This window comes from Schistocerca piceifrons, chromosome 1 (genome assembly GCF_021461385.2).
Source record: "Schistocerca piceifrons isolate TAMUIC-IGC-003096 chromosome 1, iqSchPice1.1, whole genome shotgun sequence".
NCBI lineage: Eukaryota > Metazoa > Arthropoda > Insecta > Orthoptera > Acrididae > Schistocerca > Schistocerca piceifrons.
Genome location: NC_060138.1, coordinates 848174096 through 848201762, shown reverse-complemented (window position 1 = coordinate 848201762; position 27667 = coordinate 848174096). Strand labels below are relative to the sequence as shown.

Genomic DNA, 27667 nt, shown 5'->3' with positions numbered 1-27667 from the left:
GGAAAGAAAAACATAGGTATAAAGAAGGCAACTGCAAAGAAACCATGAGTAACAGAAGAAATACTTCAGTTGATCGATGAAAGAAGGAAGTACAAAAATGTTAACAGAAATTCAGAAATACAAGTTGCTGAGGAATGAAATAAATAGGGAGTGCAGGGAAGCTAAGACGAAATGGCTCCATGAAAAATGTGAAGAAATTGAAAAAGAAATTCTCAGAAAGTCTGACTCAGCATATAGGAATGTCAAAGTAACCTTCAGTGAAATTGAAAGCAAGGGTGGTAATATTGAGAGCGCAATGGGAATTCCACAGTTAAATGCAGAAACGAGAGTGGATACATGGAAAGGGTACACTGAAGGCCTCTACAAGGGGGAAGATTTGTCTGATGGGACAGAAGAAGAGGCAGGAGTAGATTTAGAAGAGATAGGGGATCCAGTATTAGAATCAGAATTTATGAGAGCTTTGGAGGACTTAAGATCAAATACGGCAGAAGGGGCAGGTAACATTCCATCAGAATTTCTAAAATTATTGGGGGAAGTGGCAACAAAACAATTGTACCCATTGGTGTGTAGAATACCTGCACCACCTGACTTTCAGAAAAATATCATCCGCACAATTCTGCAGGCTGCAAGAGCTAACAAGTGCAAGAATTATCGCACACTAACAAGTGTGAGAATTATCGCACACTAACAAGTGTGAGAATTATCACACACTAACAAGTGCGAGAATTATCGCACAATCAGCTTACCAGCTCATGCATCCCAGTTGCTGACAAGAAAGATATACAGAAGAATGGAAAAGAAAATTGAAGATGTACTAGAAGACTATCATTTTGGCTTTAGAAGAGGCAAAGGCACCAGAGAGGCAATTCTGACATTGCAGTTGATAATGGAAGAAAAAAAACAAGACACACACATAGGTTTTGTTGAAACGGAAAAAGCATACGACAATGTAAAATGTTGTAATATGTTCAAAATTGTGGAAAAAACAGGGGTAAGCTATAGTGAGAGATGGGTAACATACAATATGTACAAAAGCCAAGAGGGAATAATAAGAGTGCACGGATTAGAAAGGGTGTAAGACAGGAACGTAGTCTTTCGTCCCTACTGTTCAATCTGTACATTGAAGAAGCAATGATGAAAATAAAAGAAAGGTTCAAGAGTGGAATTAAAATTCAATATAAAAGCATATCAATGAACGATTTGCTGATGACATTGCTATCCTGAGTGAAAGTGAAGAAGGATTACATGATATGCTGAATGGAATGGAGTACGGAATATGGACTGAGAGTAAATCTAAGAAAATGTAATGAGAAGCAGCAGAAATGAGAACAGCAAGAAACTTAACATCAGTATTGATAGTCACAAAGTAGATGAGGTTAAGGAATTTTACTGCCTAGGCAGCAAAATAACCAATAACGGACAGAGCAAGGAGGACATCAAAAAGCAGACTAACATTGGCAAAAAGGGCATTCCTGGCCAAGCGAAGTGTGCTAGTACCAAACATAGGCCTTAATTTGCAGAACAAATTTTTGAGTATACACCTGGAGCACAGCACTGTATGGGTATGAAACATGGAGTGTGGGAAAACCGGAACAGAAGAGAATCAAAGCATTTGATATGATGTGCTACAGGTGAATGTTGAAAATTAGGTGGACTGTAAAGGTAAGAAATGAGGAGGTTCTGTGCAGAATCGGAGAGGAAAGGACTATGCGGAAAACACTGACAAAGAGAAGGGACAGGGGTTATGACATTTGTTAAGACATCAGGTAATTACTTTCATGATACTAGTGGGAGCTGTAGAGGGCAAAAACTGTTGAGGAAGACAGGGATTGGAATACATCCAGCAAATAATTGGGGACATGGGTTGGAAGTGCTACACTGACATAAAGAGGTTGGCACAGGAGACGAATTCGTTGTTGGCTGCATCAAACCAGTCAGAAGGCTGATGAAAAAACATGAAGGTGGTAAGCATTATCTTTGTGACACGTCTACTTTCCCTAGCATTGAAAATTTCACAGAACAATTTAAATGTACCTCCATGTAAAAATTATTTATGTCTATGATATCACTTGCACAAGGAGAGATCCCAGGGATGAGATCAATTTGCACAGTGGTGTAGGTTAGGGCCCTTGTATCACACCCTACAACCGTTCATCGAAATGGATCCTCTTGGCCAGTAATCAATAACAGAGAGTTTAAAATATTTCTTGAGAGCTTTATAATAAATATATTTATTACAAGCAATAGTGAAGCATATGGGTTAAAGTAAGTCTTGTGCTTTGCCCATGTGATTTTAATAAATTTTATGCATTAACTGATTTAATTTCTTCCTCCTTATCATTTTTATATTTTTGTCCACATTATTTCAATCACTATCATCCATGTCAGTCATGTGACATATTTCCAATGTATGTGAAAAATACGATAAGCTTCAGGGCACACATTAATTACTTAAAAATAAATACAAAACTGCTAAATGTGAAGCTGTATTACAAATCCATTCAATTATTTATATTTTGTGTGCACCACTGTTAGGAATAATATATGGTGTGCCTGATTTGGATCGAAGTGACGAAATGAAAATACAAAATTGTTTATGTTAAAAAGTGTGCTCCCCTCTGAATTTGATAAAAAGAAAACAATGTGAATGTAGAAAGATGGCATTTATATTTTGTCCGTGGTGTGAGAATAATTTATGCCTAAGTGTTTGTAGGACAATTACCATCTGAATAAACAGACCTCATAATGAAAAATAAACTTTTGTGACTGTCACACAGCCATTATAAATACTGGTATATTATTTCATCTTTCATTGCTACTTTTATACTATTAAATATTACAACAGATAAATATACGAAATCACATGGACATAGATTCCAAATGAAGACAGAATTATAGAGAAAAAATAAGAGCTATTAAAAAAATTAATATAATTAAAATGACACAGCAATGGATTGAGAGAGAGAGAGAGAGAGAGAGAGAGAGAGAGAGAGAGAGAGAGAGAGAGAGAGAGAGTGTAAAACTACCAAATGCAACAGGTCATTCTGTACTACTTCCTTTTATTAATTCACTCTTGATTATATGCATCAGAGGATCTTATGGTCCAAATCTTACGAATATATAAATGTAAAAATTCAAAAAAATGTTCAGGTTGGAACAAACTGACACAAACTACTCTGACACTCGAGATTTAAACAAAGTGGTTAAACAGAAATAAAAAATTAGTTACAAGTATCACAGTACGTATTTATTCAGTCCAAATGAGGCAAAGTGCTATAGCTCAATATAATGAAGTGCTAAATGTACTTTCACAGCCATGGGAGCTGTCTGGCGTATCTCATCTCTACAAATTACAAATCTTCCAATGTTATGCATAAGCCCTATGCAAAAGGATACTCCACTGTTTTTAAATATTTTAAATGACATACTGAAGAATGATTAAACTAAAGGTGAATATACTATTAAAAATCACTAAGCAGATATCTGAAGCTACAAACAAATAACTTCCCCAAAATATTAAAATGGTTGAGAATGATAATTACAATATAAAAACACAACAGAAAGCACTTCCTCTTTTTTTTAATTTGAGGATTGAATACAGTAACACAGTCTCTTAATTTCTGAACACAAAAAAGTGAAAAATACAGGCTGGGTCCAATTAAGTTTCAGAGTGTCATTAAGCACAATTTATATTTAAAATTTGCGGATTACAAACTTACGTGTTGCATACAATCTTTATCAATTAACATGAGTTACACAGAAAATTTCAACGTTAATGAAATTAACAGACTGAGGAAAACAAAGCGGATAACCATGTGGTTCCGGACACAGTTAAGCTGCAAAAGCATGACTCGCTGAAGTAAACTTAACAATGTTTCTCATAAATTTTTAACGGCCGAGTAACAGGTGACACGTAACTTATTCGAAACCACGTGGTCAATGTCCAGATACAAATGTCTGTATCACACCCCATACCGGCAGTGCGGCACAGGTTTGGCATGTTGCTGTCCCACATTTGGCAGTGTCCATCAGGCGCTGTCATGGATGCTCAGACGGAATATATCATGTTGGCAGTAAAAAGAATTTCCCACTGGCTTCAGCACAAACACTTGTGAATAGGCGTGAGGCGGGTCTTCGTCACACTGGTTACAAAGGGAAGAAAGAGTCAGGAAAGTTGTGTGTAACAAGATTTGTTGATTTGCATACAAATTCCATCAAAATAAATGCTTAAACAATATAGTGAGAATCTGCAATGGCCTTAAAGGGGTATCACATAAAAATGAAGTTAGTTCTTTCACTTGGTTATTAATGAAGTAAATCTTTCTTGTAACGAATCAGTAACTAATGAAATGCTAATGAGAACACAACTATGCCTGTCTATGAACAACATGCTTATGTAGAAGTTGAAAGTGCTCTACCTATTTTTTGTTTTAATTATTTGGCCAAGACATATGCTTAAGTGTTATTTAACACTATAATCTTAAAATCGCTCAACACTTCTGAATTATTGAATTTTTAGGCTGACGGCTCTTAAGTACAAAGGTTGAGATAGTGTAACAGAGACAAAAGTTATTTACAGATGTCAATCGTTAGTAATTTGATAATATCCTGTATCTTCTCCTGCCTTCTGCTTATCTTTTCTGCTCTATGTGTATACAGAACAAAACACCGTCAATAATCCATAATGTGTATGTACATCTTTGCCTATCATTTCTCCATTTACTCCTTCCAATGACATGTCACTTACACACACTAGAACTACAAGCTGAAAGGGGAAAAAAAATGTTTAGAGGGTTTAACACTGCATGAAAATTGAGATCATTACAGCCTGGTATTTGACAGCTAGCAGAATGGACCACCAACATAACAATGACAGCCTAGCAATGTCGGGTTCCACTGTGTTGGCCCTTTCGTTGTGCAAAGCATAGTACCTGCCAATTCGCTGTAAGCCGATGCAATAGCAGATTTGTATGTTTGGTTTCATGTGCTTTATAATGGGTAATGAAATGACTTTAAAGAGGCATGTACAGTACATGAAAGTCCTTTTAACCAAATCTTGTTAATCCCTACTGGCAACATAATACCACAGGTGTGGAGAGGGAGAGACCTCAAAAATAAAATTCCAAGAGGTTACTGGAACTATAAATGTCAGTTTAATCCTGACATAGGTTTGATCCTCATGGTTTCGCAACTTAATGATTTCCTTTTTCCAGTTGATGTTTCACGTGTAAGTATTTTAATCACATATATTTCAGTTCACTACCGAATATTATATATAACTGAAACATACACTTTTATTCACACACACTTCAGTTTCATCTCTGGAATCTACAGTGATAAACCTATGCCCTTTTTTCTTGGTTCCCAAGTGATCAAATTCCCTCTCTGAAATTTAAGGATCAATACTATCTGACATTGCTGCTGGGCCAATCAAAGCATAGCTTCCCTAGGAATGGTTATTTTATGAACATCTATGAAAAATGTAGCTTACATTTTTACTGTTCTTTCCAAAAAAACATGTAGGTGTGCATACACATACGAGCAATTACATGGTACAACTTTAGAGGCAGTTTGTTTGTGAGGTGACCCAAGGGTGCACAACTGTCCACAACTGGAGATTTGCAGGAACTAGGTCCAATGAGCACACTTTCACAGTTACATCCTTACATCAGAATAATTTGCCTGAAAGATGCCCTGTTTGCATGCCAGGTTGCATTTTATCAAGTAGCTTTTGAAGTCTCGCACTGTGTGTACCAATGTATATAATGACACATTAGTACAAACGCACAGAGTGCCCAATAGTGGTGTTCCTGCACGCATGCTGGTCTCTGTACCCCGTGACATGCAGTGAACAGCAATACGCAGGTGAGACAGTAACTTCTCTACCCTGTACTGAGGAGGTGACTGAGTGATACGGATGTTCACTAGTTGTTGGTTCCAGCACTGAACTGAAAAATGACTTCCCCACCTGAAGCCTGGCTACATGCTGTGACAATAAATGCTAATTAATGGCAACAGTATCGTGAACATATTGTTGGCCACAAAAGTTGTATAGTGGTAGCAATTTCATCCAAACAAAGCTGCTCATAGCAGATCCTTGCTGGAATGGCATGTGGAAAGCCCAGTGCTTGCATGACTAGGAGATGAGTGTCTCCTGTAATGAACACACATCAACTGGTTATCAATTTAGACATTACTGCCTGTCCTACAATATCATGCTAACTGCCAGTACAAGGTCCGAAGACATTAAAGTAGTATAATACACACATGTACTCCATTAACGCTGTAGGGGTTCCAAAAAAATCAGAATATACAGCACAATTTTCACACAGCTACACAATTCACTTCAAGGTACCGTCTCTGCAACGGCCATCTTTTGAGACAAATTTGACACTGAGTGCACAATCAGAAATACAAAAGAAAAAAAAAAAAAAAAAAAAAAAAAAAAAAAAAAAAAAAAAAAAAAACCCTCACTTCAATTTTACACAAATTGAACAACAGTATATTAATTTTTGAAATTGCATATATTTATTCTCAGTTTTTGTTTATCTTTATTATTTATTTTATCCAATTGCTTGTTGAAATTCAAAGCCGGATATTGCTCTGTCATACACATCACTATGCATGGAAAAATGTGGAAATAATAATTTTATTCATTTCAGCAGAGGCAACTCAAATAATGTGTTTGATGGAATAACAGCAGAGTATATAATAGACTGCAGACATTGTGTGCTTCACACTTTTGCCCATTTAATATTATCTTATGACTTCCCCCTACTCCAAACACCTTTTATATCCTTACATTATTAAGAAGGAAAATGGAGTTGCAAAAATTAATGTACTGTCATTTCATTTCTATAATGCCAAGTTCAAGTTTATCTCACTGAAAGGAAGATATATTAAGAGAGTTCAAAAAATCAATAATTTTGTCTTGATTAGCAGGAAGGTTATAGCAAATACAACAACTGTTGATAGTTAATAACATAGAATTCAAAGTGATTAAAGAAGTATTACACTACCCTGAATGTATTTATTTCAAATTTAGAGTAACACAAAAACACAAAACATACTATCACTCTGTCAAGTACTGATGTCTGGACTATTGGTAGATAAAAAGCTGGGTAAACAGAAAAAGGCATACCATTAATTACAGCATCCATGCAACTGTCAAACACCATTCTTTTTTTAAATTTAACTGCAAATATGGCATACTGCAACTCCAAAAACCACAAAATATGTAAAGCTTTTCACTGGAATAATATACCAACCAGCTGTTGAAACTACATGCTGCACAATAACATGCAACTGCTGTGTGAACATTACATGCTCTGGCAAATCATTGAGAAAAGTGTAACAAGCATGTGCCAGAAACACACTGAGCATTTTCTGCTGTTGCTCTTACATGAAGTACCAACAGAACTTGTCAAAATATGTATCCATATACTAAACCCTCCACTTAAAACAGTTTCCCTAGACAGGCAGTTGGTCAAATTAAAAACCCTGTAAGTTTTATTTCTTTATATTTACATTGAGACAATCACTCACATCCCTCCTAAAATAACTATTTTTGTATTGTGAAAACTGCAACACTGAAGGACTCAACATAAAAAAATGTATTAATGGCACATACTCATAACAGTGAAATAATGTACTTAAATGTAATATTAACAAAAATCCCCTATCAGCATAAAGTAATCTGCAGTAAGCATAAACACCTTGTATCAATGTATAACAAAAGAAAATGGCTTTAGCATTGTAGTAGTAACAAAAAGTTTGTACTTCAGATGGGTGTGGCCAAATGAATTCAAAATGCTACCTGCTTTGCCTTGGACACTGGTGTCATACATACACATTAGCTGAATATGTTTCAGACATGACACACTAGCTGGTCTCTCAGCTAACCAGTAACCATGAAGTACTGCAGTGTCAGGTACCATACCACATTCAGTAACCACGATTATTGGATGCTCTCAGTGGGCACTATTAGTTCAGAGAAAATGTGTATTTTCCTAGAGCTCACATAATTCTATGATGAGAATGACCACATACCACTCAAAATTTTCAAGCTACCTTCACAGCACAAACTCTTTTTTGGTCCAAATGCTAAGCATTAAATACCAAATGATCAAATGATCAGAAATATAAGGTAAATCATAAATGTGGAAAAAATTTCACAGATATACAATAATAGTATGTCAATAAATGGCACAGTAACCAACTTTCATATAACCGAGAAATGTGAAGGGTGCTTTTGAGGGTTCCTGTGCACCTGCAGAAGACAGGAGCACTGTGACTCCACAACTTGTGTATGTTGCCGTAAATTATAAGGCAAAGTGTATAGCGTCATGCAGCTGAGCAACTAAATGCGAGCAAAGACAGTGTCCACTATGTTTTCTTCTGATAGCACTACGCATCACGGTTAGTTGGTATGGGGGAAGCGCATATATATATAAAAACAAAGATGATGAGACTTACCAAACAAAAGCGCTGGCAGGTCGATAGACACACAAACATACACACAAAATTCTAGCTTTCGCAACCAACGGTTGCTTCATCAGGAAAGAGGGAAGGAGAGGGAAAGACGAAAGTATGTGGGTTTAAGGGAGAGGGTAAGGAGTCATTCCAATCCCGGGAGCGGAAAGACCTTACCTTAGGGGGAAAAAAGGACAGGTATGCACTCGCACGCACACACACACACACACACACACACACACACACACACACACACACACACACACACACACACACACACACACATCCATCCGCACATACACAGACACAAGCAGACATTTGTAAAGGCAAAGAGTTTGGGCAGAGATGTCAGTCGAGGCGGAAGTAAAGAGGCAAAGATGTTGTTGAGAGACAGGTGAGGTACGAGTGGCGGCAACTTAAAATTTGCGGAGGTTGAGGCCTGGCGGATAACGAGAAGAGAGGATATACTGAAGGGCAAGTTCCCATCTCCGGAGTTCTGACAGGTTCGTGTTAGTGGGAAGTATCCGGATAACCCAGATGGTGTAACACTGTGCCAAGATGTGATGCCCGTGCACCAAGGCATGTTTAGCCACAGGGTGATCCTCATTACCAACAAACACTGTCTGCCTGTGTCCATTCATGCGAATGGACAGTTTGTTGCTGGTCATTCACACATAGAAAGCTTCACAGTGTAGGCAGGTCAGTTGGTAAATCACGTGGGTGCTTTCACACGTGGCTCTGCCTTTGATCGTGTACACCTTCCGGGTTACAAGACTGGAGTAGGTGGTGGTGGGAGGGTGCATTGGACAGGTTTTACACCGGGGACGGTTACAAGGGTAGGAGCCAGAGGGTAAGGAAGGTGGGTTTGGGGATTTCATAGGGATGAACTAAGAGGTTACGAAGGTTAGGTGGACGGCGGAAAGACTCTTGGTGGAGTGGGGAGGATTTCATGTAACCGCCCCCGGTGTAAAACCTGTCCCCCCTAAGGTAAGTCTTTCCGCTCCCGGGATTGGAATGACTCCTTACCCTCTCCCTTAAAACCCACGTGCTTTCGTCTTTCCCTCTCCTTCCCTCTTTCCTGATGAAGCAACTGTTTGTTGCGAAAGCTTGAATTCTGTGTGTATGTATGTGTTTGTTTGCGTTTCTATTGACCTGCCAGCGCTTTCGTATGGTAAGTCACATCATCTTTGTTTTTAAATATATTTTTCCCACGTGGAATTAACAAGTAGACCTACAGGTACTCAGAATACCATAAATAACTTAGGTCCAAGCAACAGGCCCGGCCATATCCTCCAATAATTCTGACAAAGAAGCATTCATTCAAGTGATGCTAACGTTGCTCTCCTGTCAGTCTTGGTTGTAGTACATGTGGTTCTATGAGATAATGGTAAAGGTTTAACATATCACCAGATCTAGACACCCAATACTTGTTGACAGCCTCTTACTTGTGTGCTGGGGAGGTTTTTTTCTGTCCGCTCGTATATACTATATATGAGGTGTGTGTGTGTGTGTGTGTGTGTGTGTGTGTGTGTGTGTGTGTGTGTGTGTTTGCTGACTTACTATGAAGTTGCCAAAGTGGAAAATTTGTCTATCAGCAACAATACCTGCACCTTCTGGAAGTAAAAAAGAAATGGAAGAGTAACTGTAGAGTTAGCACACAATGGGGCTTTGTGACATTTCTAGTGAAGTGCTGCAAGATCTTGTGCTTATTCTTTGGTTCTATACAACTGTTCGTAGCAAATTCTCTGTCATCACAACATACTCTGTCAGTCAGCTCTGGTCACTAAATGCTAGAGATGGCAAAAATGCACTTTACACCTCAATTTTCACTCACTGAGTTACATTTTTTTCCCTGATTGGAGGTAAATCCTGGGAACTTTTTCTTCATACAATTGTCTTACAATCCCTGATCTTTCTTATGCAAGCTCACAGGCCAGGTGCTTGCTGTTCTACTGCAAATTTGTGAAAGTTGCCACAGAAGCATCACTGTGAGGGATTCATCTTCAGCTGCTGGGTTGGAGCACGTATGGTAGAAAAAAACAGCGCAATGCTATAGTAAACAGAATTCTTTCTTGAGCCAATTGCCGCTCTTTCCATTTCCAGCTCAACCTTCATGAAACAAAGACTGTTGATCTTTCATGTTGGCAGCATATGGTTAATAATGCTGTAAATAACTACTTATACTCTATGATCAATTGAGCTTTCTCCAGTTTCTTTCCAATGATGGATGACTTTGGTATGTCCTGTGAAAAATATGCGATAGAAAATACATGGTAAATAAGTCCACAATATAAGAAGTGGCAACTGCTCTTGACTTCTTGCACCACATGGCACCAGGAGGACTTCTGAATATTTTTCATTATTTATGACTCATCAGATATATATCACTGCCAACGCCTTTCCCTCGCAATACTTTTAAATGAATGAAAACAAGGAAGTAAGCAGAAGTTTATGGGGTTTTGACTAAATGAACAGTGCATAATTATTTTTTATGTTATTAAACTAACTCATTCCGAGTATGCACAAATCTAAGAGAACTGCACATTAGATATGACAGACTGAAATGGTGCATTTGTTAAAACAGGAACCCCAGACTTGGATGTGTGAAAGCTCATGTTCTGTCCAGTTATCCTGATTTAGGTTTCACGTGGTTTTACTTAATCACTTCATACAAATGCTGGAATGGTTCAATCAACAAGGCTAGTTCTTGGCCATATAAGAGATAAAGGGGAGGCTTACCAACAACGAAATGCAAAACTGGGGCACAGACAAACATTAAACAAAGGGGGTCATTTCTCCAGCTATCACAAGTTCTGAGTGGGAGAATCTATAACAGAACATAGATATACCCATCAGTATGAAATTCAGCACTCTGGACTGAGACAATATCCAAAACATGAAGTTACTTACAATTTTTTCTTTCGCCTGATGTCTAATTTTCAAGAATCTGGTGCATGTTTCCCTTGTTTTCTCTCTTCCTGCTGTAAATGGAAATGCTTAGCAGATCAAAAACCTAGACATTTGTTTCCAGTTTGTGTATCAACTATGCATACACTGTGTGATTCGACACTGCACTAAAATTACCTGGATAGTGTTAGCACAGGGTGTACACGTGGACAAGGAAAAAAATTCCCGGATTTTTGCCGGGTTTCCAAGTTAAAAATACACTTTCTTCCGGGTGAAAACACACTTTTTCCACACTAAATGACTGTATACCTTTCCTCGGAACTGTAAAACTTATCGATCCATTGAATTGTTATTGTTTTATATGTTGCGTAGAATTTACCAGCACTTTACAAAACTAAACTTAGTTGGGGGGGGGGGGGGGGGGGGGGGGGGAGGCGCATGTTTCGGAAAGATCTATGATGTGCAGCAACATGTACGCTGCATGTTTTCGTATTATGAAAGTATATAAATTCGAATTCCACCAAACACCGCATGCTACTTTCTGAAGCATTGAAATAGAGATTGCGATGCGCTTTTGTAAGCCAGTCATAGCTCATGTCACGTGATATAGCCAGCAGATGACAGCAGATATTCAGAGTATAGGACATGTGATGTAGTCAGCCAATAGCAACATCACTGTCAAGTAGCGTGACCAAACAAATAGGAAAAGTTAATGGTTTAAATTAATATACATAGTGTTGCTACAAGAAAAGAAAAGCTTTCACACATAATGTTGATCTTTTTTAAACGTGTTACCCTTTAAGATACATCACACAAATGTGCCAGTAAAGTTTTTGATGATGACATAAATGTCTGATCATCTAGGCTTTAAATTCTTCTAAAGGTCGTCTGAAAGAGTTGATTTTTATATGAGAGTCAAACACTCTGTGATTTAAGAAATTGATCGTACATTCTCGCACATAGTTCATCTTGCACAAAAGGAAATTTACTTTGAAAGCAACACTTTTGAAAGCACCATTCACAATATTTTCCCTTGACCTGTTAGAAATAGCTTTGTTTCAGCAGTTGCCAGAGAGCGCCAGTTGACAGATGTCACTGTGCCTGTGCAGTTATGATGATGCAGGAAGCCCGTATGTTTGTACGTGTGAAACATTAAAAGATCTTACATTATGTCATAAAAGAAACAAGACATCAGAGGACACTCCAAGAGCATCAGAATCTCATGAACCATACAAAAAATGCACGATTCAGCTTAAAGTGCACACTCGTATGTCCAGATTCAGATGTAAATTTTCTCGGGGTACCAGTACTGTATTATCTCATGTTTGGTTCTTTATTATGGCATAATGCCATAAATGCTAGAAGATGAAAATGTGCACTTTAAATGCAGCGAACAGTTTAAACTAGCCAGTAGTGAGAAATTAAACACTTCGTTTTAAATAAATGGACAGCCCTCAGCAGAAAAGGTTAATAAAAGCCAAATTTCTTTTGCAAACTGACAAAAATAACTTCATTGTTCTGCAAGGCGATTAATGCTTGACTGTCAGTATGCTGGAAATAAAATAAAATCTGAAACTAATAACATATTTTAACCTTTCGTAATTATGTGAATCTATTTTAATTCACTTGATAGCTGCCGGCTACAGAAAGCCTTGTTTTCATTTGACATGAGAGCAATAAACAAAGAGGAAACAGCAAAATCACTAAACTTAAGCACGGGTCATGTGGAGACTACCCAACTCCCCACTACAACTCTGACTGCTCTGTGTATCAATCCCGGATCTACGATATTTCAAAACAGAGGCAATACTAGATAGTGACACCCCCCCTCCCCCTAGTGTTTGAGGTAGGACGTCAAAAATTAAATGGACTTTTCAAAAAATGATCATTGTAGTGCACATCTTTCTGAAGAGTCTCATACATAAAATGTATAGCTTCCAGGAAAATGTAAGCCACATTATTTGGTCTTTAAGTGTTCCAAAGTGCAGTGCCACGCCTCTTCACACAGCACTGCTCTATCGCATGTCACTGTATTTCACTCTGTCGAATTCAAATGTGTTTGTTTTTTAATGGATGCCATCAAACTATACTCAGGACAGTGGACATTAGAATGTCCCATGGAGCCTCTCCTCCTCCCAGTCGGCCGGTTTGAGATCCTGCCCCTCTTAAAACAAACTCGCAATTATTACTGGATGGGATTATTTGTAACCGAGAGAACAAGAAATCCTCAGAAAATTAGCACTATTTATTGCCTATTAGCTAATAACTTTCTCTTTTGTGTGACATATTAAATATAGGATACATAAAACCAGTAAAGGCAAGAGACAAGCGAGACAATGCACATTTCTCCAAACCTCAAGTCCTAGCATTTTTCCTCTCTAAACTTGCTACTTTTCCTCTCTAAACTTGCTACGGCTTTTCAGGAGTGCTTCCCTTCCTGCGGAAGAATCTATTACCTCATCAAAGTTCATCAAATGTTTTGCTACATGGAAACATGAAATGTCATTGTCTAATACTGAAAAAGCTGTTAATACAAGTAGTACCCACGACTGGTTTGATTTCTTGAGCTTATTATGTGTATTTTGTCACTGTCTGCTAGATAAAACAAAATAGGCCGGTCTGATATTGCAGTAATTGTAATACACACCAAATAAACGAGACGGTTTTGGAACAAATGGTCATATAATTCATGAAGTATGAATATCAAATGCCGAGGCCTACTACAAGCAAAAAGCTTTATGTTAGGAAATAGTTTCACATTTCATTCATAGGCAGTAGCTTCTCAAGCACAATATCGAAAAGCAGTGGTACGAAATTTTTGTATAAATTTGAAATTGTCATATTCTTCCACAATTTGTGTGATACCCTCATTCCTTCTCCTTCCTCATTCGTGTCGAAACTTATTCTCCAGTTAACTTCACTAACCCTGCCACAATCACCCGTTTAGTTATCCTACGTTTATTCACCGGTTAGGCATTATTATGTGTTCCTACAATGCGTTTTCTGTGCTACTCCCACAATAAAACTTACGTGCATGTTAGCTGGGGACTGTACAACTGGCCCTTACTAGTGTAGTGATCTGGCCAAATATTTGTGAAAATTTCATTTTCTCAGATACATAGGGAAGATAACACGTAATTTTTCTTATCTGTTATTCCTGTTAGTCATTTATTTCCACTCTGGTAGTCTGAATCTATGGCTTTCGCTAGTAATTATAACAACACTGATCATTCACAAACCCAGTCAACCACTTAAATTAACTGCGATTGGCATTTACCCGTTCAGCTTTATTCCGCTCAGCTTGTACAGCCCCGTCCCCTTTTGTTTGCAGGAAAGTTTCTTTCTAGGTGCGACGGTGATGCTACTGGCAGAGACATCATGTACAGTATGCATGCATTCAAATATCAACTTATGATGTATTCAGAAATCAACTTAGAATGCATTCAAAAACCAACAGGGATGCGTTTCAAAATCATGAGAATAATCAATAGACCAACGTGCACTGGATGCTCAGCACTTTGTGAAAAAAGTGTTTTTCCTCAAGAATATGAATTTGGCAGTGGGAATCTAAAGTTCCACTGCTTTACTCTCCTGTCCTGTGAGAATTAATCAAGTTTTCAATGTGCTGAACATTCCTTGCTTCTACTGGTGTAAGGATATGAGATTAACAGCCATTTGAATTATTTGTACCCCACTGAATCTGAACACATTCGCAAAGGGATAGTACTGAACCCAAATGAAAAATTAGGTGTTATGTACATATGCGTTTCAGAACCTCACAGTATCGCTGGAGAGCTAAATTAAGACTTCATTAATGTGATATTTTGTATTAAAAACTAAATCAGGATTTATCGATTTTCAAGACTATGAAACCCACCTCCAATCAACACAAATCTGTGCATGCCAGTAATGTGGAACAAATTCTGAAGGTAATGTCCACATGATTCACATTTTACCTAGAAAGCACGTTGGACATAAAGGATATTAATTAACAAGTGATGCACGAAATAGGGCTGCTTGGATGTTAATAGTTTGTAAATTATCTGATCATACTGCTTTTATTACAAGCAGGGCATTGCACAATGCAGTAGCAAACTTATGTTACTGTTGTGAAGAAATTACAGAACAAAAGCTACAGAACTGATTCCAAGCTAAATGTCAGTAATGTCTTGCCTGCAACATGAGGGATGTGCTGCCACATTCACGTCTACACAGTGTCGTGCAGAGCAAGTCGGAACAAGTCATGTTGCACGAAAAAACTTGTTCCTATAGGCTTCAGTACAAATGTCTGGAGATAAGCATGTGGCGGATCTTCATCTGTCTGCACAGAATACAATATTCCTCCATCTTAAATTTAACAAAAATGTACGAATAATACATTTCCAATGATAGTGACAATTCTGAATGATTATAACAGTGGCTGAAATTACAGACCATCTCTCACTCTTCAAATATTGTACTGATAGCAGATGGGTACATAAAACACATTAAGAGTGACTGCTAAGCTAACATTCAGTCTTCACAGCAGGAATTTTAGACACATGCTACTGTCAAAACAGTGTGTTTAAGTTTCTTGCTGTTAAGAAAAATGAAAAAACTGTAGTTCAACAATTATTCACCTCTAAATTTTATCTGCCTGCTCATCATCTAACAGTGTCTTATCATAGAAAAACCAGTAACCCATCCTCTGAAAACTTCATACAACTCATGTTGTCATATGAACCTCTGCATTAACAATGTCTCTCTCTCTCTCTCTCTCTCTCTCTCTCTCTCTCATACACATACAGACAGAAGATGTTGCGGAAAAATATTTGACGGAGGAGCAGAATCTTAGAATATCTTACCTGCAATCTTCCCAAGACATTTATTAATACACCACCATCAAACATTGGTTGAGAGTCAACAGCTGTAATAATTCGGTTTATCTTTTGGAATGCCAAACTCTGAAACACATAAAAAATAATAAATGTAAAATTTATTCTCAGTACAAGGTCCATCCATATATTCATACTTTATAACATTATTTTTAAAAAATACTAATATACTGTCACTAACATTACAGTTACCAATATTAGTAGCAGCTGCTGCTACCACCATCACCACAATTAAACAAGTAAAGGGATTCATTAATGAGCTGGAAACAACCAAAGGTTCATTACTAGTGACCTGAAAGTACACTGTCCAGCTTCATAATACTCCAACTGAACCTCAATCAAATTAATGAAATTAGGGAAGGGGACGGTGATGTCAGTTCCTGTATGTCTACAAACACACAATATGGCCGTGACAGCAGTAGCTGTATGTCCCTGTTCTGGATATACTCACATGCTGTTCATAAACATGCAGTACTGGGTTTGCTTGGTAGGGTGGTAACTCATCACATTTCTGTGTACTTCCACAACTAGTTAAGAACATAAACAAGATGAACTGAAGAACACTGCAAATGAAAGTGAATCACAAATGTTAAAATAACGGCCACAAGCATCATCTGCAACTGAGTGTGGTAACTGGCACCTGAAGTAGAGTAATGTGCGACAGAGTAACAAGTGTGACCACGATAATTTGTGACTGGTTGCATAGCTGTCCAGTAGAAAACTACCTCTCAACCATCTTGTTAGTCTGATCAAAGTCTGCATCCATTAACTAGAAAAACCCAATCTCACCATATTGCTCTCCTTCCCTTCTTGCCAACTTTACCTGACTCATGTCACTTAATGCTGTCACAGCCTCCAAATACAAATTTTTATTTTTCCATCATTTACTTCTACTCCACTTCATTACTATACTTTCCATTTCATATCTAAATGTGCATCAACTTCATTGTACCTGCAGATGCCTTTTGATTATTCAGCTCTCATCTACTACCTAACCATTGTCTGATTGCCATCGTTAATACACTATACTCTTGCTAAACCAGTCATTCCTCGCACATATGGGTACCGGATTAGCGGAAGTGCCAGACTGTTGAGAGCGTCTACAATTTAGTATAAACACATAGGGATTTTACTTTATCAAATCAAACAATATGTTCATTTCTAAAAAAAAAAAAAAAAAAAAAAATTTGTCCTCGAGTGTGTACATGCATATTAATATCACTCGACATTTGCTGAGAAACATGTCCCAAAGTTTAAACTCATTTATCTACTGTGGTGTGTGTATAGATTATATTGACTCGGGAATCTCAATGTTTCCCTATTACAGCTGATTTGTGTTTCCCTTTCTATTACTCTAACTTCTTTTATAGCTCATACAGTTATGCTACAGGAAAGTAGAGTTCTGTTTGGGGAGAAAATAAGATGCACCTTAAAACCTTCAGACTCACACTAGCAATAAAACAAGGGAAATACAATAGATAGTAACAAGGTACAGTTAATAATTACAAAAAAATAATGAAACACAGAATTTACAACTTGAATTGAGCTATGCAGCTAAAGTAGACAGATCAATACCAAAAGGATAAATCTTAAATGTAGTCTTATCACATTCTGGAGGAGTGGAGGGGGCAAATATTTGTGACAACCACAAATATTAATATGATTGCTGCTTGTTTCACTCATTTTCCAATGTGCTCTTATGTTCCTGCCTAACCACATCCTTGGAAATTGTGACAAATTCAGATTAAACAGCATAGTTTACACAAGTTACCAAGAAAATCACAGATAATAACAGGCTGCTCACAGCTAAAACTCATGACGTCACACATGATATCATGGCTCAAAGCCAAGAATTGAAATCACAGACTAGATTTGACCCAAAAATACTGTTCCACCTCTAACAGTTCCCAAAAAATATTTTTCTTTTATCTTTTAATTTTTTAATCAAATCTTAGAATCTCTTCTCTAGCTGGGATTTCAAGAGTCACCATCTTTTATTATTCCGAATTAAATAATTATTTTAACCATGACATTATAAACCATTTACGCATACTGCAAATCCATTTCAACACTGCAACAATATTAGGAAAAGGATAGACTGCAACTCACTGTGAAGATGTCCTGTTGAGTTGCCGACGGGCACAAAGAAAAGACTGTTGCACAATATAGCTTTTGATCAAAGCTTTCTTCAGCAAATAAAACACACACATTCACACAAGCAAGCACACCTCATGCACACATGATCAGTATCACCAGCAACTTCAATCATAATGAGACTACCATGTGAATAGCAATCTGGAGTGGGACAGGGAAGAGAGAGGGTAGCATGGTGTGGATTCGGGGGGAGGCGGGTGAGAAGAATACTGTCTAATGAGGCATGAATGGACTAGAGACTGCTCGGAACAGTGTTGGGAGGGGGACATGGTTTAGGGGGGAGGGGGGGTGGGGGGGATGGGGACTGGAAAAGGAGAGAAACTGGGAAGGAGAAAGGACAGGTAAGTACATCAGCAGATGGCAGCACACAGAAAGGGTGTAAATGTGAAAAGGAAGGAGGTGATAATTTCAGGAGTGGAGAATTTGTTGTAAGGTTAACTCCCATCCGTGCAGTACGGAAAAGCTGGTGGTGAAGGGGATGATCCACATGACTCAGGTTGTGAAGCGGCCACTGAAATCAAGCGTGTTGTGCTCAGCTGCACCTTATGCCACAGCATTGTCTACTTTGCTCTCGGTCACAGTTTGACGGTGGTTGGTTGGTTGGTTGTTTGGGGAAGGAGCCAGACAGCGTGGTCATTGGTCTCATCGGATTAGGGAAGGATGGGGAAGGAAGTCGGCCGTGCCCTTTTAGAAGAACCAGTGATTTAGGGAAATCACAGAAAACTTAAATCAGGATGGCCGCACCCAGTTTGACGGTGGCCATTCATCTTGGTGGACAGCTGATTGGTAGTCACATCAATATAAGAGCTACACAATGGTTGCAGCAGAGCTGATATACACAGCATGGCTACCTTCACAGGTGGAAGACCAAGGCCTGAGACATCCACCCACCTAGCACTTCCCATTCCAGACCTGTCACAGACTTATATCTTATCCCATCAAAGGTCTAACCACCTGTGAAAGCAGCCATGTTGTATACCAGTTCAGCTGCAATCACTGCACAGTTTTTTGTATTGGTGCAAATACCAACCACCTGTCCACCAAGACAAATGGCGATCACCAAACTGCGGCCAAAACAAAGTAAAACACCCTGTGGCACAAAATGCAGCTAAACACAATATGCTTGAAACCAATGGCTGCTTCACAAACCAGGCCATCTGGGTCCTCCCTTCCACCACCAGCTTTTCTGAACTGTACAGATGGAAATTATACTTACAACACATTCTCCACTCCCACAAGCATCCTGGCCTCAGCCTATGGTAACCTCCTGTCCATGCACCCTCACATCCAACAGTTTCAGCCCCCTCGTCCTATTACCTCCTCCCTTTGAAATTCCCTCACCCTCTTTATGTGCTGCTCTCTGATAATATACCTGCTCATCCTCTCCCCTTCCCTCCTCCTCTCCTCTTGACACTGCACCTGACAGTCTTTAGTCCTTGCACATCCTTCCAGACAGCACTCTTCTCTCCCACCACCTGTACCCTGTTATCCGCACTCTTCCCCAACCCACTGCAGATTGCTATTCACACAACAGTCATATTCTGGCAAGAGCTGCTTGTGGTAGCAGTCCTGTGTGCTTCCTTGTGTGTGAATGTGTGTGTTTTCTTCTGCTGAAGAAGGCTTTGGCCAAACACTATAATGTTGAACAGTCTCTTAGTTGTGCCTGTCCGCAACTCAACAGGTCATCTTTATGGTGAATACCGATTTATCCTTCTCCTAATACTATTTATATTCCAACCTGGTGTTTCCACTGTTTTATTTTAACACTGTATTTTACGAACGACATTTTGGACCCTATTACTGTCATACAACATCTCAGATATACTAATATTACTGTCAATTATAACTGAAATATATATTTACTTGTGTGCCCACACAACTTAACTAATAACCGTGTAGCAGCAAAGATTACACTGATCATTGGATATTGCCGTAGTGGACTTCAGTCCGAAGACTTTTCATGCAATTCTCCACCCTTGACTGTCATCTGCAAGCCTTTTTTCTCTGCATAATTACTGTAACTTGCATCACTTTGAACACACTTATTGTTGTCAAGATTTGTCTCCTATTATGTTTATCCATCAGCCTTCTCTCCACACAATGACAATGCCTTGCTGCTTCAGGACATGCCCTTTCAATCAGTCCCTTCTTTTAGAGAAATTGCACCATCAATTTTTCTCTCCAATCCAAACCAGTACTTCTATACTAGATATCCAATCTATCCGTCCAGTGTTCAAGGAGTACCATGTTCCAAAACTTTTATTCTCTTCCTGTCTGAACATACTGGGCAACACTCCTGACAAATAACTGCAGAAGAGACATCCTAACACTTAAATTTATTTTCAAAGTATTTTAAGAGTTGAACTTACTGTTAGCTTTTCCATTATTTTGACAGCACCTTGTATTTGCAGCCCTTCGAAAGTCATGAAAGATGTCTCAGTCTGTAAAACAGTATAGATATTTATCAACATTAAACATACTGCATATGTCTGCATTATTTATCTTTCCTATTAATTCAAGTGATACTAATTCTATGCAATAACAGTGTGACAAACCAGGCGAGAAAATTATTTACAAACTGACAGTCTTCCTTGAACATCTGACATTAAAACATGAAATCACAAGAGTTAAAACAAATGAACAAAATGTATACAAATACAAAAACAAAAGAAAACCATGGATGAAAGATATGATAATGCACATAATACATTAGCAGAAAGAAAAAAATTACTACTATGATAAAATGCCAAATATCTGCTTGCAGTGTCTGGTTTGGCTCACAAATATATGATTAATATCCCTTGACGTACTCGCTCCCACCTTTTCTACCAGCATAGGCTATTTACTACAGCTGACATTTAAAACAACTTGCTGCAGTCTTTCTTTGTATAAATATTATCTTCTTCTTGCTCACTCCTTTGCCAAACCAATTCTCCAAATTTCTTGAAAGCTGTTCCATCATCTCATACATGTAGCAGTATTTTGCCATAGGCATTTGACGCAGAATTTACATATTGCCTCCCCCTTGCATTCAATTCAGTGTTGATAAATGGTGCATATGCATAATAAGTAACAATATTTTAGATTTATGCATTACATAATATGACATTTCTGAATTTACTTTCGAGTTTGAGTCATTTACAACGAGAAGTGCATTAAATATTGAGCAATGTTGGCTATGATGGAATCATACTTAAATTAGAAAAACCAATCACAAGAGACTTCACATTTTTCTCTCATTTCACGAATCGGCAACCTATAAATTTGTGCGATTTATTGTGCAACCCAAATTTAACAGTGTTTTTAATACTCTCGCAGAGAACCTAACTTTTTTTTGTTCAGGTACAACTGTGGCTTTTTTTACACCGTGCAATTATCTTGTCTAAACCTCTGCAATTTGTTTTGCTCCTCTAATGACTTTAATAGATGCATCATCTACAAACAATCTAAGAGATCTATTCACACTGTCTCATTTAAAGATTCAAAATATAGCAACTGTTCTATGTGAATAACAACTCTGCTTAATCTTCTTCACTCTAACAGTTGACAAACATGATATTCCAACTTACCACTTGCTTAGGTTCCTCCATTTTTGTTATAACCTGATTAAAATAACTTAGTCACTGACAGATTGCTGTGGCAGGGGGACAGCATTGCCAGTGTGCAGTCCATCACATTAGACAAGGCTCTGCATATATCTACAAAAACAGGCAACACTGCAAACACGTCACTTAAGAGAAAGTTATAACTGGTTGGTGGCTGGGCCAAATCATTCAACTAGCTGAAATACCAATCACAAAGTTATTTTAATGAGAATATAACTTGTACAATATGTTTCTCTGGTTTGTAATCACCATCAATGCAGCCTCCTTTTTACCTTGCTAGACATTACTTGCTTACAAAACCTGCAAACAGCTTTGGTATCAGTTAACTCTTTTTCCCTTGTTTCACCCTGCCAGCTCTGTCACCTTGCTTTACAAGTTGTTTTCTGATACTCTTTAATAAAAGACAAGAGAACATTCTTTTACAGAAACTTTCCTTTGCTTGCCACTATTTCTCAAATGCTAAAACACTTTCCTTTACTAGAATGATATTTTAAAACTGACAGTTTAGCACCATCCGCTTCAACAGTACACTATGCTACCAAAGTCCAAAACGTGGCTTGTTCAACTACATGTAATGAAAGTCCAAAAATCTTTACATCTCGTCCAATCTACACAACAGGCAATCTTGTTTCTGTATTCCACAATACTTCTCATTATTTATAATCTCATTCAGGCATGTTTTGTTTCTTAGCCATTGTAGCTGTTAAGCATCCTTCTACATCTATTGTGTACAACATAGGTATTGGCAAGACATGACAGTAATATTAAACTACTTACAGTTATTGAAAGATTATGCTCCTTAACTTTAATAACCAATTTATCTGGGGATATGTACCAATCTTTTATTACAAATTACAGAACGCCCTCTTGCAGAAGTTTCTGAAATAAGTTTCATAATTTGCAGTCTTTATTTGTAGAATATATTGTTGCTGTCTTCAGTCCAAACACTGGTTGGATTCAGCTCTCCATGCTACTCTATCCTGTGCAAACCTCTTCAACTCCGAATAACTACCTACCCCCTGAAACTGCTTACTATATTCATCCCTTGGTCTCCCTTTACAATTTTTAGCCCCATGTTTCTCTCCAGTGCTAAACTGGTGACCCCTTAACACCTCAGAACATGTCTTATCAACTAATCCCTTCTTTTAGTCACATTGTACCACAAATTTCTCTTCTCCCCAGTTCTACTAAATATCTCCTCGTTAGCTACATTATCTACCCATCTAATCTTCAGAATTCTTCTGTAGGGGTCGACAGAAGCGTCCGATCTCACGCGTCGGCTTTGACCCGTGACGTAAGGGTGTTGTCGTGTGTGACGTCATGACGACGCAGAGTTTGGGTTGTGAGTGTGGCATGTTTGTAGATGTCATCGTGTTGTGGTTTGTTGTGCTCTCTGGTGGTATGTTCAGGGTTTTCGTTTATGTGGTGTAAAGGGCTCAGTTCGCTTTTGCTCATTATCCAGAATTGTTCGAGTGTCGGCTGTGTTTGTAGTTGAATTCGTTTCAGTGAGTTAACGATTTTGTGTGAAGGTTAATTTAGTGTTTTTCGCTGTACATCGTGTGGTAATTTTAGTAAAATAATTGGTTGTTGTTTTTGTTCAGGAATGGATATGACGGATAAAATTAACAGTGCGCAGGTCAAGGGAAGTGTTCGTTCCCAATGTGTGGCTGTGTATGTTGACATTGGTATCAGGAGATGTTTTTGAGCTCTATAGGCCAAGGGAAATGTTTGATCCTAATTTATGGGATCGGGAGCTGCTGTTGAGCTATATAGGTCAAGGGAAGTGTCCGATTCCAGATGATATTGTGTTTAGTGGTATTTGGGGAGTTTTGTGATGTCGGTTTTTTTCGTGTCGTTTTGTGTGGTTTTATGTGGGGGTGGGTGTCTAAATTTGATTATATTTAGTTTGCCCCCACCCAAAAACACCCCATTTCCTGCGCTTGTTCCGTTAGTGTCATTAGGCTTTTTGTGGAAAGTGTGTGTGTTTGTTTTTCGATGTATTTTCGTCCTCATAATGTGTACATACCGACTGCATGTGCGCCATATTGGAATCGTGGTTTATGGTCATTTCCACCATATTTGTGACGTCATGGGTCAAAGCAGACGGGCGGAATCGGACGCTTCCATATTTCCACAGTTCGAAAGCAGCTGCTTCTATCTTCTTCTCTAACCTGTTTATCGTCCACATTTCACTTCCATACAAATACTTTCAGGAAGGACTTCGCGATATTTAAATCTGTACTCGACATGAACAAATTTCTCTTCTTCTGAAGCACTTTTCTTGCCATAGCCAGTTTACATTTTATATCCTCCCTACTTCGACCATCATCCATTCTTTTGCTTCCCAAACAGCAAAACTTGTTTACTACTTTGTCTCATTTTCTAATCTAACTTCCTCAGCATCACCCAATTTAACAACATTCCAGTAACCACATTTTGCTTTTATTTAGATACAACTTATCCTCCTTTCAGGACACTGTCTATTCTGTTCAACTGTTCTTCCAATTCCTTTACTGTCTCTGACAGAATTACAACAACATTGAGAACTGGCTACAACCCTGTCTCACTCCCTTCTCAACCACTACATCCCTTTTGTGCCCCACGACTCTTATGACTGCTATCTAATTTGTGTACAAATTGTATGTAGCCTTCCGCTCCCTGTACTTTATCCCTGCCACTTTCAGAACTTGAAAAAGTTTCCAGTTGACACTGTCAAAAGCATTCTCTAAGTCTACAAATGCTACGAACATAGGTTTGCCTTTCCTTAACCTATCTTCTATGAGAAGTCGTGGGGTCAGTATTGCCTCGCGTGTTCCTAAATTTCTCTGGAATCCACAAAGATCTTCCTCAAGGTCGGCTGCTACCAGTTTTTTTCATTCTTCTGTAAAGGATTTGTGTCAGTATTTTGCGGCCATGACTTATTAAACTGATAGTTCGGTAATGTTTCCATCTATCAGCACCTGCTTTCTTTGAAATCGTGATTATTATGTTCTTCTTGAAGTCTGAGGGTCATACAAGACAAGACAGATACCCTGGCGCACCAAATGGAAGAGTTTTGTTGTGGCTGGCTCTCCCAAGGCTATAAGCAGCTGGGGACTAGTGTAGCAGGGGATACAACCCGTCGGCTTTGGACAATGACGTCACAAGTCGCCAAACGAGAAGCGATTCTTCTTAGTGTTGTAGTTCCCTTCAGTAGCTGATAAGTGTTTTTTGGGTTTTAAAAAAAAATCTCACGAGATAGAATAAACAGATCCACTTTATTAAGCAATCAGTAAAAAAACGAAACTGAAACATAACAGCAAAAGCAAAAATGGTAAACTGCTCTCTGGCGACTTGTGACGTCAATGTCCAAAGCCGACAGTTGTATCCCCTGCTATCCACTTCAGTTTTTAAATTTTCTGACCTACCTGCCTGATTAATGGATCTGACATTCCACACCCCGATCCATAGAACGCCAGTTTTGTTTCTCCTGATAACAATGTCCTCGTGACTAGTTCCCACCCAGAGGTCTGAATGGGGGATTATTTTACCTCCGGAATATTTTACCCAAGAGAATGCCATCATCATTTAACCACACAATACAGCTGCATACCCTCGGGAAAAATTGTGGCTGTAGTTTCCCCTTTCTTTCAGCCATTCGCAATACCAGCACAGCAATGCCGCTTTGGTTAATGTTACAAGGCCAGATCATTCAATCATCCAGACTGTTGCCCTGCAACTACTGAAAAGGCTGCTGCCCCTCTTCAGGAACCACACATCTGGCTGGTCTCTTAACAGATACCTCTCCATTGTGGTTGCACCAATGGTTTGGTTATGTGTATCGCTCGGACATGAAAGCCTCCCCATCAGTGGCAAGGTCCATCGTTTATAGGGAGGGGAGCCGGGGGTTTGTAGCATGCCTAATGAGTGTGAAATAATTTCTTATTCATGTTGTGAAATGCACTACCAATATTTCAATTATAATCTTTCACAAAACGTAGGATGGTCAGGTGATGGTATTTGGGAATGAAAGCGGTACTCCTTGGGCAAAATGAAAATACAACAGACTCAACTACTTTTTCTCCCTGATTGGGATAGTAGTTGCTCAATTATCAAAATGTTGGAGATATGTTACTGTGTTTAATTTTCAACATTCAAGTATCAGCAGACACACTGCACACAAGATTATTTTTCTTATCACACTAGGAAGGCCCTTGTAGATGACTGACTGAAGATATAAACAAGGGCATAAATGTTACAACTTAATTACTCAGCCAGATGTTATTGCATGGTGGTCACTATATTTGCTATAACAGTTTGACCGAATGATGAAATAAAGGTACATTATTTGATCACCCTCAAGCATAGGTGACAGGAGTGCACCATATATAAAAAAAAAAAAAAACCTACTTGGTGATTCTTTTTTTTACTAGTATGTATTTTCAAAGACTATCCTATCCAGAATGTTCCAAACCAGGCTTAAGCAACCTTCTGATCACGGCTCATTTACCTTGTTTCGAACAATCAGGTAAACATCACAATACACAATGATTTTTACTTTGGTACACGACAAAAATGTTCTAATTTATATCTTCACATTACCACAGCAAGAAGTGTTCACAACGTCTGTATCAATATTATCACATGCGACTTTGTACGTTTTGAAATATGCTTTTATTTGGACGAGCAAAGAGATCATAACTTATAAATATTGCAGTTTTGTAATAGTGTGTGTACTAACATAGCACTTCGGCAATGTAAACGAAAGCCAGAATGATTATTAACAATGTATCCGTTCCGTTAAGCCCACTAAGATAAAATGAATCATCGTTTTCCAGTTAAGTTTGTACGACCTTAAATATGCAGAAAGTACCGGCTTGTTGCTATGAATAACAAGTTCTGGTATTCGTCAATTAACGTTTTCAAATTGTGCTGCACAAAACATCAAGTCCTTCTCAAACTACAGATCCGATACATCAATGTTTAAAAACAACTTTACACACATATCAAGGATTTTTTCTGTATACGTACGTTGTACATGTTAATCAGATTGGGCCGCTGAGCTGGATCATCGAAAAGAGCATAGTACTGGGCAACAAAACCCTTCCCGATCGCTTCGTATGCAGGATTTAATGCCATTTTGATCACAGCAATTAACCACACACAAAAAAAGACGATCAAGAAAACTGAACGTAAACACACAGAGTCTCTACGCGAAGATAGTTTTTTAGTTATTCCTTAACTTTCAGAAACACTACACAAACATGTGTGCCATTAGATGGCAGCAGCAGTTGTGAAACTCAAAGATTTTCTTTTCAAATATTAGTTCAAAGACTTCCGTTACTAGAGCGCACTCGATAACACAAACCCCACAAAACAATATACTATGAGGTCGTATCTCGTCGTAGAGCTTGTGAAGATACGATAGTATGTCTGAGATTTGTTGTGTTATTTCATAATTTCACTGTCGCAGCGCACTGACAGCAGTAAAGGTGTCAGCTCTGCTCTTCAGTCGTACAGATATTGGAAGTTGGAAATAAGAGTATAGATAGGTCATTTACATTTTTCCCCTAACCTAGTAATCGAACAGATATATAAATCATGTATAGAACACTTGCACTGAAAGTCGTAAGGGCTGATTCACATTTGACGGAACGGAACGTTACGTCCAAACTT

General features: G+C 38.3%; 1 protein-coding gene across 2 annotated transcripts; it reads right to left on the bottom strand.

The window, feature by feature from the left end:
* Positions 1-3225: 3225 nt before the first annotated feature.
* Positions 3226-27303, bottom strand: LOC124715598 (probable nuclear transport factor 2). 2 transcript variants are annotated; one of them, XM_047243108.1, is made up of 5 exons: positions 27023-27303; positions 20777-20848; positions 16224-16322; positions 15553-15700; positions 3226-4142 (listed from the first exon to the last, which is right to left on the bottom strand). In XM_047243108.1, exons 1-4 carry the CDS (start codon positions 27128-27130, stop codon positions 15587-15589), a joined length of 393 nt encoding a protein of 130 aa, XP_047099064.1. In that variant the 5' UTR covers positions 27131-27303; the 3' UTR covers positions 3226-4142; positions 15553-15586. The 2 variants fall into 2 exon arrangements, with proteins under 2 accessions (XP_047099064.1, XP_047099063.1); XM_047243107.1 differs by lacking the exon at positions 15553-15700 and having other exon boundaries at positions 27023-27300.
* Positions 27304-27667: the final 364 nt, after the last annotated feature.

What these genes read in the sequence shown, in the direction of transcription:
- LOC124715598 (XM_047243108.1), bottom strand. Translation starts at nt 27,130, where the DNA reads ATGGCATTAAATCCTGCATACGAAGCGATCGGGAAGGGTTTTGTTGCC. An exon ending in AAATAATGGAAAAGCTAACA is followed by an intron (nt 16,323 to 20,776) that starts GTAAGTTCAACT and finishes TATGTGTTTCAG; the next exon opens with AGTTTGGCATTCCAAAAGAT. An exon ending in ATGTCTTGGGAAGATTGCAG is followed by an intron (nt 15,701 to 16,223) that starts GTAAGATATTCT and finishes TATTCTGTGCAG; the next exon opens with ACAGATGAAGATCCGCCACA.